The 12080-nt window shown below is 38.2% G+C and overlaps 1 protein-coding gene across 1 annotated transcript in view; it reads left to right on the top strand.

The window, feature by feature from the left end:
- Positions 1-1862: 1862 nt before the first annotated feature.
- The window catches only part of TACR3 (tachykinin receptor 3), a 68532-nt gene continuing 58314 nt past the window's right edge, over positions 1863-12080 (top strand). Inside the window, exon 1 of the mRNA XM_059924202.1 lies at positions 1863-2407. Within this exon, the coding sequence (XP_059780185.1) occupies positions 1863-2407 (545 nt within the window). The remainder of the gene's footprint in view (positions 2408-12080) is intronic.

Genomic DNA, 12080 nt, shown 5'->3' with positions numbered 1-12080 from the left:
ATGCATTTATTTTGAAGTAGGGTGTGTCCACAGAATTATTATCAGGTTGCCTCAAACTTACTTCTATACACTACCTTTTTGTCATAAAAAATATAAGAAGGAAAATATTATTTATTACCAATCACCCTAAGTTCACTTATGCAATAATCCAGGTTTTTAAAGAATAGGTACTTAACTGGGAAACTAAAGAATACAGTGTGCACAAATCACAAGCTACTTTCTCTCGAAGCAAATAAAACTTGCTCTCAAATACATCTTACCTGGCAATGTTTAGATGAAATGCACATTGTAACAAGAGAGAAGGGCACTAACATTTATTGAGGTCTCCCTCCTGCCTGGTATTGTCGAAAGGCTGTTGAAACTACTCATCCCCATCATTACCCTGAAAATTAGATTTTTAAAAAATCTTCATTCTCAAGTGAGGAAATCAAAGCTCAAAGAGTTCAAGTGGGAGAAAAAAAAAAAGAGTTCAAGTGTTTTGGGGGGATTGCTAAAATACGTGTAACCCTAAACCTCTTCTCACCTGCCCCCCAAGAGACTAATAAAAGAGAGTCTTGGCCCCAGAACATCTTAATAAATTGCCTGTGAGATCCACCTAAGCACAGGCTCCAGCTTGCACTCCACCGAACACTCCAGCTCACCTGCTCTCACCCAAAGCTCAGAAGTCAGGCCTGCCTGTCTGCCCAGGAAATTAAGGTTATTCTTGCATCCTCATCAGTGTGTCCTCATGGTCAGGCCCTGAAAACTAAGGATCCAAATGTCCAAAACCGTATAGCCATGTGTATGTATTTAGATTGCTTACAGGATACTTTCATCCCAGAGAAATGAAGAAATTCAAGTCTTGCCCTTGTGTTTCAAGAAAATCTACATCTTGGAATTTCTGATTTACCCTCATTGTTTTATGGCATTCCAACCTGAGCAGAATCCTCCAGGAAAAACCGTAGTCTCTCTCTGCCTGGGGGAGAGGAGGGGTCGGATTTCTGGTGATAGAGATTAGAGGAAGAGGGGAAATGGGTGGATTTGGGAAGGGGGAACGAGAAGAAACAGGATCTGAGAAGGGAGAATAGAAACACACGAGCAGAAAGTTGAGTGAAATTCCAAAAACCAGTGGCACCTAACAAAGCGCGCGGCTCTCGGTGCCCACAGTCCGCAGCCGGCTGCACCCACACATGCTCTAGCCCTAGCTGAAAAATCCCCGGGGACCGTGCCTTTGCTTTACGGGTGAATGGCTTAATTGGTTTAGAAAATAATAGTCCACTGTAAATGTCTGAAAGCAGGGACCTCAGCAAAATATCTTGAAGTTAAAAGACGAAAAACAATCTTGCAATGATTCTAATTACGTATGAAAAAGTGCAGCCCTTCCTTCAGCGTATCAACCCGCCGAGTAGCGAATGAATGAAACCCAAAGGGCGGGGGTGGAGGAAAGGAGGGCAATCGTATCCCAAGAAGGGGCTCGTCAGCTCCGCACAACGTCACGAAAGCAGGGCACTATGACAAACTATAAAGCTCGCAGCAGCCCCCGATGCTCAGCGCTCCAGCCGGTGCCCGGGAACTCGCGCAGGGGCGGCCCCGGAGTTCTCCGCGGGCGACAGCCCTTAGCATCTCTTTTTCCGACTGTCTCATCCTTCCTGCCTGCTAGATTCGCAGACTCCTCGGAGAAAGTGCCTCCCTTCTCCCCATCACCTGCAGGTTCAAAGCATACCTTAACCAGCAAGGGCTGTGGGTACCTTTCTACCTCGCTTTCGGGCGGGGCTGAGGTCCACTCCGCAGCAAAGCTACCGGGAAGCAGAGAAGAACTTCGAGGGAGACGGCCCGGGCGGACAGCGGGTGAGTCAGGGGAGCCGGGTTGCCGACCCATCGCTATGGTCTCGCTCCCCGTAGCCGCGAACTGGACGGACTGGGGAACAGCGGGGGCGGACGCCGGGAACCCGAGTGCCGCGCTCGAGGCTGGGGCAGCCGCGGGAGAGGCTGAGCCTGAGTGGCTGCAACTGCTCGTCCAAGCCGGCAATCTTTCCGCTTCCTCCTCCACGCTGGGACTGGCCGCGGCCTCGGCGGTGCCTTCGCAGTTCCGGGCCAACCTCACCAACCAGTTCGTGCAGCCGTCTTGGCGCATTGCGCTCTGGTCCCTAGCATACGGCGTGGTGGTGGCCGTGGCGGTCTTCGGGAATCTCATCGTCATCTGGATCATCCTGGCCCACAAGCGCATGCGGACCGTCACCAACTACTTCCTCGTGAACTTGGCTTTCTCCGACGCCTCCATGGCCGCCTTCAACACCTTGGTCAACTTCATCTATGCGCTTCACAGCGAGTGGTACTTTGGCGCCAACTACTGTCGCTTCCAGAACTTCTTTCCTATCACAGCGGTGTTCGCCAGCATCTACTCTATGACTGCCATTGCAGTGGACAGGTGAGGAGAAGACCGGGAGGAAGGAGGAGGAGGAGGGAGAGAGAGGGGCTGGGCGGTGGGATAAGGTTACAAAGGAAATGGTGACAAAATGGGTTTGATAAAAGGAAAGGGACCAGGAAAAAGTTCTTGAAGAAAGGAGGTCACTAACGCATTTGTAGTCCTCTAATGGCTGAACTGGTTTCTGCTTCTATGGCCTCCCCACTCCCACCCTAATCCCCTGATCCCCATTAAGGGCATCTAGAAGGACTGAAGAAGGCGAATGAGAGAGACGGGGAAAATCTGTCATTCCAAGTAGGACAAACTCAGCTAGAAACGCTTAGTACTCTCACATTTTCTCAGATGGCTTTAAGCAATTGCCACAAAAATTATGTTATCTGTAAAATGTACTTTGTGGCCTTCCTTCTGTCAGTCATTATTCTGTCAGAGAAATGAATGATAAGTTACCCTTCTCCTCCCTCTGGTTTGCTGGTCCTCATCACCACCCAACCCCTTCCCCATCCTTGCCCCAAGGCCAACACTGGTTTGGTCTCTCAGTTATGGAGGATCCATCAGAGGCAACAAGCTCCCTCCAAATGATTGCCGTCAGCTAGCAGTTTCCACAGTGTTTCACGTAGTTTTCACTTCTAGTAGTCTGTGAAGGCCATGAGATGGGTAAACCCTGTGTCTGGAAGATGGCATCCAAATCATTCAGATGATGGGCAATAAAAAGCCCAAAGAATAAGTGGTTAAGAAATGAGGCACACCACTTTATAACTGTTGAAGATAATCTTTTAGAATGTCCCCCCATCTACAGTGGGGATTCTGAGATTCTCAAGCAATTTTAAGAAGCTGGAGAGACCTCCAACAGTTGTCCTCATGTTCCAGTTTATGAAATTTCTGTGTGTATTTTCTTTCTCATATTGAACATTTCGGACTATGCATACTGTGTTAACACAATGGTAAACCTCTACCTGTTACTGATAGTTACATTTTAATTCAATATTATGCTAAAAAAGAAACACACCAGTTGATTTTAGTCTTCATTTTGTGATTGGCAGCTTGCAAGGGGGATGCATGGAGGCGGGGGGAGGGGATTGAAGTCACTTTAACTTCAAGTAACAATGTTCTCATCTGTGAAAAGAAAAAAACACTTTTTTTCTATATTAACAAACTTGTTCAAAATAAAATGAGGCTTAATATTAATTCTTACTACATTGAGCCACCATTATGAGAAAAAAATAAGAAAAAACTACTTTTTTTCCCCATAAGTCCATCCTCTGTGTTTACTATTTTGAAATAGTGAGCACAGAGGTCTTGATGACATAAAGCTTTAGAAACAATTTTCAAATGCCACGCCCAGGGGGTTAAATTGAAGGAGCAGCGGTTAGTTGCCACTGACTAGGATAAGGAAGCATAAAACCACATTTTAAAAGCCTCTGAAACTGCCAATCTTCCTTTCCCCTTTATCTCTGATTTTCCACAAGTATCTCACCCCTTCATTTTTGTAGGGACAGAGGTGAGTACAAAGAAGAAATAAAATTAGCCCCAAGATGGAGAACAAGTGAAATTGCCTCTAATCTTGCTCTGCCAAGATAGAAAGGAATGTTTCTTTGGCTTGAGCATTTTTTTTTTAATACATCTTTTTTGGAGTATCATTGCTTTACAATGTTGTGTTAGTTTCTGCTGTACAACAAAGTGAATCAGCTGTATGTATGCATATACCACCATATCGCCTCCCTCTTGAGCCTCCCTCTGACCCTCCCTATCCCACCCCTCTAGGTCATCACAAAGCACGGAGCTGATCTCCCTGTGCTATGCGGCTGCTTCCCACTGGCTAGCTATTTTACATTTGGTAGTGTATATATGTCAGTGCTAATCTCTCACTGCATCCCAGTCTCCCCTTCCCCCGCTGTGTCGTCAAGTCCGTTCTCAACATCTGCATCCTTATTCCTGGCCTACCACTAGGTTCATCAGTACCATTTTAATAGATTCCATATATATGTGTTAGCATACGGTATTTGTTTTTCTCTTTATGACTTACTTCACTATTTATGACAGACTCTAGGTCCATCCACCTCACTACAAATAACTGGTTTGAGCATCTTTATTGTTTGTTTTTGTTTTATTTATTTTTCTTTGTTCTGATCTGGAGGAGAGGCATTAGCATATCATGTTATAAAATTCTCACAATGTTATTGAAATGTTAAGTACATTATGAAATTTGATGAAAATTTAGTGTGTGAATTTGGTATTTCAAGTCTGCGAGGGGAAAAAAGGTCATTTTCCCAATCACTTTCTGCCAATATTTATACAAAATCTGAAATGGTCTTGGAGTTATTTTAATTGATAATGTAATGCTATTTCATCACACTCACTGGTTTGAAATCAATGAATACTACTTATTCTTTCCTATTTCTTTACTAGAAAACATTATTCAATTACCAAAACTATGCAAAATTTAGGAGCATACAATTTGCAACAAAATCTGAAGCATACTCAGTTCAGATACTGAAAAACTTTTTAAAACTGTTAATTAAAAAATTAGTTTCCTGGGACTTCCCTGATGGTGCAGTGGTTGAGAATCCACCTGCCAAAGCAGGGGACATGGGTTTGATTCCTGGTCTGGGAAGATCCCACATGCCACGGAGCAACAAAGCCCGTGTGCCACAACTACTGAGCCTGCACTCTAGAGCCCCCAAGCCACAGCTGCTGAGCCCGCGAGCCACAACTACTGAAGCCCGCGCACCTAGAGCCCGTGCTCCGCAACAAGAGAAGCCACCACAGTAAGAAGCCCGCGCACCACAGCAAAGAGTAGCCCCGCTCGCCGCAGCTAGAGAAAGCCCGCGGGCAGCAATGAAGATCCAACGCGGCCAAAAATAAATTAATTAATTTTAAAAAAAAGAATAAGCTTAAGAAATAGTTTCCTTTGAGCAACTGACAAAAAAGGATTACAAAAATAGAGATAATTTTTAGAATCAAAGGGTATACAGATATAACAGAATTCTCAATAGTTTACCAGTCCACAGAATCTTTCTGCATTGGTGTCTTATCAAACATGAACTGAAAATACTAGTCCTGTGGTATCTGCAGTAATTTTATTGATTCAATTTGGCAAGGTTGACCCATCCTAGGAAGTTTAGGTGAGTCATGGTGCCTTTGGTTATGGTTGCATGGACTCCCTGCCCCGTATAGAACATAGTTAACAGTATATGCTCAAGAAATTATCTTTCCCTATATAATTCATGCTTTATTGAAATAGCCATATAGTTATATAAACCCTAATTAGGTCTTAACTGATAAAGGAATACATCATTTAGACTGTGATACTAACACTTGATTATTGAATTGTGAGTGTTTTCTAATCCCATTTAATGTAAACTGAATTGTATCCTCCCAGCCTAAATGGAAAATGTACTGAACCCACTGTGTCCCCCTGCCTAAAATCAAAAAGATCTTCTGAGGTTTAAAACTACTTCAGCTTTGACTCAGGCACTTATGGCTTTCCTTCAGCTGCAGCAAAATGCTTGCAACCTCCTATGACCTCAGAAATCTTAGACCTGAAAGGATTGTAGATGCTTCCTTAATGAACACCTGTATTTTACGAATGGAGAAACTCAAGCCAACAGTCACACATTTTGTTGAGTAAAGGCGTTATTTTCCTTTAAGTGTTTTGCACTCATTCTGCACTGGGAGAATTGCTTGATTTCTAATTCCACATTTTTTATGTACTATTGATAACTCTACTAAAGATTTGAATGTGAGTTCATAGGTTCTGATCTTATCCTGAAACACCCTGTCCTTTTGCTTTGTTAGAAATTCTTGCAAAACTATGTTTTTATAGGCCAAGAAATCACCTTTAAGTTCTACATAGTTCCTTTTTGCCTGTAAGGCTACTTCACCATACACACGCACACATACACACACACAAACACACTGGAATTATTTGCCAATGAAGTCACTGTTTCTCTCCACCATCCTTCCCAAATTTGCCATTTTGAAATGTAACATTTAAACATAACATTTATCTAAAAGATGCTCAGCTTTTCCAAGATCATTCAGCAGAGCTTCAAACCACCGCAGTCCACTACAGGACCTATACTATTCTTAACCTCTATACTCTCTTATAGTTCCTAAGGAGTTGTGGTGACTACAGGTTTAAATTAGAATTTAGCACTTGTTTATGCTATATGTCTTGCATGTATATATAACACATCTTACATATATATTACCTATGTTTTAATTGAGAATGCAGATGTTAGAAAATTAATAGAACAGTTTATAATAGAAATATTATCTTTTTAAAAATTTATGGCATATCCCACTTGACATACAGGGATATTAGAAAATAGAAAATATTTTCTTCCATTTTCTAAGCACATTTTTGAAGTTAAGTTAGAAACTCTAGGAAAGTTTATTAACATATAGTAAGGGACAATTTCAGGGCATAGGGTCCAGTATTGATTAAAATATTTAAAGAATTTTTTAAGTGACAGTCACTGTTTTTTACCTGGAAACCTTAAGGAAGTAATTTAATATGTTTTATTTAATAATTCAAAAGCATTAACAAACACAGCAAAAAAAACTTTATATTCTTCAAACCCAGGGACACCTGACATAAATAATTAGTAAAATAAATATTTAATCTAACTGAAGTAAGTTCTATTTCTAGCCAAATAGATAAAAATTTATCTTATATGCTATACTTTAAAAAATTTGCTTTTCATAAAGCTGTTATGCAAAGTATTCATAGAACCTCTATTTTTTTGAAGCTTATTACGGACAGATGAAAATATATAGTCATAAAAAATCATAAGGCCTCAATGTGGTAACAAATTATCTAAATGTATTGTGGTAAATTTTACCATTGCTTTAAATATTATGGTTATAAATACTTAGGTAAATTTTTTTTAAAAACATCTTTGTCAGTCTTTAATTCTAGTGCCTGAGCCAATCTCCTCATTCCTCTCTACTTTAGGGAGAGCCACTGCCCATGCAGTTATATTCTTTATTACAGTAAGACTTGACTCATTATTTAGCCCAGATGATAAACTGCATGAGCTTAGCCTAAGATAAACTGCTTTACATTTGCATTCTTTGCAAAATAGTAACTAAAACTATGCTTTGGAAAAGATTACTTTTAGAAAATTTTTTATGAATCTTTAGCTCTTTTTACAATTTGTAGTTCTTATTCAAGGATTTTAAAATATTCCATTTGCAGTCACTAAAATTACTGCTGTAGTGTGCTGTGAAAGTTCGATTAAAACTATCAAACAAATACAAATTCAAGTGCAAATTCTTATAAAATTAATCCTGAGCACATAATGAAAGCAACAAATGTGTATTAATTGAATGAATGAAACATAAAATCATGACAAAGTAAGGTGAAATCAGAAGTGTCTCTTAGATAACTAGCAGGACTCCAGTTGATATCAATGTTACATTAACAACACTGGGAGAAAAAGGAGTTTATATCATATTTAACAGACACAGTATAAAAAATGCTGAATATATAACGTATTCTTACACACTAATAAAAATATATATCTCTAATATAAAAAGAACAAAAGTAACAAACAGAGAATTCACAAAAGAAGAAATAAAAGTGTCTAACAAACATTAAATTATGGATTGCTTATATTCTGTATCTCCATTTTTCACCTGTTATTTGCTTCTCAAGACATTCAAATCTGAACTCTTTTCCCAACACTCTACCCAAAGAGCCTTATTGAGAAATTCAGTGAGCATTTAGTCCTCAACTTCCTTGACCTTTTAGTAGTATTCCTCACAGGTGGCTATTGCCTCTTGGCTTACGACTGTCCTGATCACCTCCTACCCCCTCAGCCTCTCTTCCATGGCATTATTAATTCTCAATAATTAGAATTATTTCTAATTCTCTGCCTCTATATAGTAATTAAATGCATAGGTTCCACAATACCAAATCCTGGACCTGATTTTGTCCTTACTTTATTCTCTAAGTGACCTCATTCAAACCCACAGCTTCAGTTTTCACTTTTGAATGAGCAGTTTCCATTTTTTCTATTATCTAATTGGTTTTCTTTTGAATTATAGAAGACACATAACAATCCATACAATAAAGTGGACAAATATAAATGAATGAAAACTTAAAACTGGAAAAAATAGAAAGGGAGAAAATAAAAACAAGATGGGAGTGAAGTTATAACATGGACATTCAGGTCAAAGACTCCCAATCATTTATGAAAGTTAAGCTTCAAATATGTCTCTGAGCCTCTTTAGTGAACACACAAAAAAGGAAATACAGTTAGTAAATTTGTTTACACTGTCCGTAAAAACAATATATACACATTCCTTAAGGGCTTAGGAATTTCTGATATTTGAGTTTCAAGAAATTCTTTGTATGGGTAATTAAGAGGACAGTGTCTTTAACCACAGTGTGGCAAATGCAAAAGAAGATTTCCCATAGGTGTCTGCTTAGCATTCCTCTGAGTAGGCCAAAGACATATGCCAAAGCAGAACTCAGTGAATGATGTTCTCAGGGTAAAACCTCTATCTGAGCACAGTTTCCAGATGGTCTAGTTTGTTGCATTGAAAAAACTACGAAAAAGGATAAAATGTATTTCCTCCAAAAGTATTTTTTTTCACCTGAACTTTGGATATAGCTAGAGAATCAGATAATTCAAAGTTGTAACATACGGCAAAAGCTCTACAAATCATTCTCATTCCAGTCCCCAATCTCTGATCCTGATTCATCCTCTATACCAGTCTCTTATTTAAACTTATTTTCCCCTCATTCATTATAAGGATCATACATGCACAGTGAAAAAAATTAAAAATAGAAATATTAGAAAGTTAAATTTACCTGTAATTGTCCTACACCCCAAATATAGCCTATCTATGATCTTCACGTTCACATTTCAACTCTCCCCTCATTTTTTGTGATATGTATATCTCACATATTACATTATGTACATGCATAAATAAAGATATATTTTTTAATTACTAAAATAGTGCCACATTATCATGTCATTTTAAATTTACCATACAGGGTTATTAAAATTTATTGAACAAATTATAAATCTTGGACATTATATGTTATGAAGATATAGATGTTTATCTTACTCTATAACATTTTTACTTTAATTGTTTAAATTACAGTAAGTACATATAAGATAGAAATAATACATACATATGTTTTAAAACTCAAAAAGTAAATGGATCACTGGCTTAAAATCCTCTAAACCTTCTTTGAGCTCTGCTCATGTACCTGACGTTTCCACCTGGGTGTCTGAAAAGCTCCTCAAAGTCCTCCAAACCCATTATCTTACCTCCAAACCTTTTCCTCTTCCAGTGTTTCCCATTTCAATAAACAGTACAAGCATCCATTCAGTTGTTCAAATAGCTCCCAATCTATTACCTTCTTTCTGACTCTACCCCCACTTCCCTAGTCCAAGCTACTATCATATCTTTCCTGGACTACTAAAAACACCTCCTAATTGGTCTCCCCACATCCAATCTTAATCCACCTTAGTGTATATAAGAAGATGTTTCTGCACTCCTACTTAATGCTACAATGTTTTCCTATTGCTGTTATGAGAAGAAGAATATTCTTAATCCAGATAACAATACCTTGTATAGCCTGGTTCCTTGACCTGTCCAACTTCAACTCATACCATACCTCAACTTCCTAATCTTTGTTCTAGCCACTCTGATCCTCTTTCAAGTCCCTAAATGTGCGATGCTATCTTTTTGCCATAAAGCCTTTAAACACAGTTTTCCTTCTGTCTCAAATTCCCTTCTGCCCATTCCTCATTAGTTGAATGTACTCCTCATTTAGATAACAGCTTGAATCTCATTTCACAGGGAAATGTTCCATAAGCCTCCCAATTTAAATTAAATGTCACTTTGTAGATTCTCTTAGCACATGTTAGTCATAGCATTTTTATATGTTAAATTAAGAATACTTGATTAATAATTTCCTCTAATAAACTTATAAACATCATAAAGACAAGTTCCCTCTGTTCTTAGTCTTTATTGCATCCTTATGCCTATCATACTGTTTTGCACATGGTAAGCACACAATCCAGATTCCTGAATAAAAGAATCATAAAAGTAATCAAATAAAAATTAAAGTGATGAGATATAACTTTTTTCCAATAAAATCGGCAGAGATTGCTAAGTTGTAGTAAACATGGCATTTTAACACATGATTTTAGACTGGACCATATGTAATTGCCAGTTTTTATAGTTTAAAATGTCAATTAATATTTCATATGGTTTAATCTAACAGTTGGGTATATATTGTCAAAAATATTTCAGGGTGCAATTTTCCAACATGTTCAAAGATATTTTTCAAATCAAAATTCAAAGAACTGAAAACAACTAAAAAGCCCAACAAAAAGAAATGAATGATGAGGCATCTAAAAATGAAATTCTATGTAGAAATTTTAAAATTACATTTGAATATAACCTCAGTTCTCTCAAGTCTCTAGGCACATGTATATAAATGTGCTAACATTAACATGCATATCCAAATTTTTTTAGTCCATAACCTTTGCTTATAAACCATTTCTTGCTAGTCTACAATTATTTCAAAGAATCCCTAGGGAAGTCTGATGAGAGTTCATCAGTAGTCCTCCTTAGCACTTCCATTCTCCTCACCATACCCTGGCCAGACAGAGAGAGAGAGAGAAAGAAAGAAACAGCAATGTCAACACTTTGGTACAGAACATAATAGTGTCTCTGGAAAAAGCCATGCCTTTCTCCAGTTGTTTTGGGCACACTGCATCCAAATCTGCAGAAGTCATAAATTACAAACTGCCCTCTGCCTGAAGTTTTTGTGATGTCTATTTATGTTCCAAACAGAATTTGGAGGAATTATCTTGTCCCTAATCTTTGCTCCATTAACAAATTCTTAAAGACCAGTGTTCCTTCATCTTCTGCTTGCAACTCTCTCTCCCTGGGGCTCAGCTCTAAACCATATGTCCAGGATGAGGAATTGTTTCCCTACTTCCCTATGCCTCATTGCTTTGAGAATAAACCATTCTTATTGAGACTTGCTCACTGGTACGTTGGATAAATGGTGCAAAATATACAACTGGGGTTTGAAGCCCCACCACTTCATTAGACACAGTCAGAGTCTGAATCCCACTTTAGACTCAGCAGGATCTCTAACACTTGATGAATTTTTAGACTATGGATTTAACAGGCTGATATAATTCTATATGTGCAATAAGATAGATATAGATTTGATTTTCTCTGAATGCTGAGATTTTGCGTAATTTTGTTTTACTTTATACTTTTCCTTTTCTAATTATCGACAACAAAATGTACTTCTTTTACATGAAACAAAATACATTGCTAATTAATTAAAGTTCTGAAGATGGATGGTGGTGATGGTTGCACAATAATGTGAATGTACCACTGAACTGTACACTTAAAAATAGTTACAATGGTAAATTTTATGTGTGGTATATTTTATCACTATAAAAATTTTAAATATTAATTAAATAAATAAATACTGTTTAAGGACCTGATAATGACTCTGAGATACATGCTAAAGAGTTTGGATTCAAGGAGAGAACAACTTGATTAAACTTTGTATAGATTTTTAGTGATAGATGTTTTATGGCAACATTTTTAACACACTTTCTAGGCTAATTTAGAAATCATGAAGACATCTCTGGCAAAAGAGTACCGTTAACATTACAGTGGATTA

The sequence above is a fragment of the Balaenoptera ricei genome, chromosome 5 (assembly GCF_028023285.1).
Source record: "Balaenoptera ricei isolate mBalRic1 chromosome 5, mBalRic1.hap2, whole genome shotgun sequence".
Lineage (NCBI taxonomy): Eukaryota > Metazoa > Chordata > Mammalia > Artiodactyla > Balaenopteridae > Balaenoptera > Balaenoptera ricei.
Note: the sequence above shows the minus strand (reverse complement) of the source record. Positions and strands in the feature narration are given on the sequence as shown.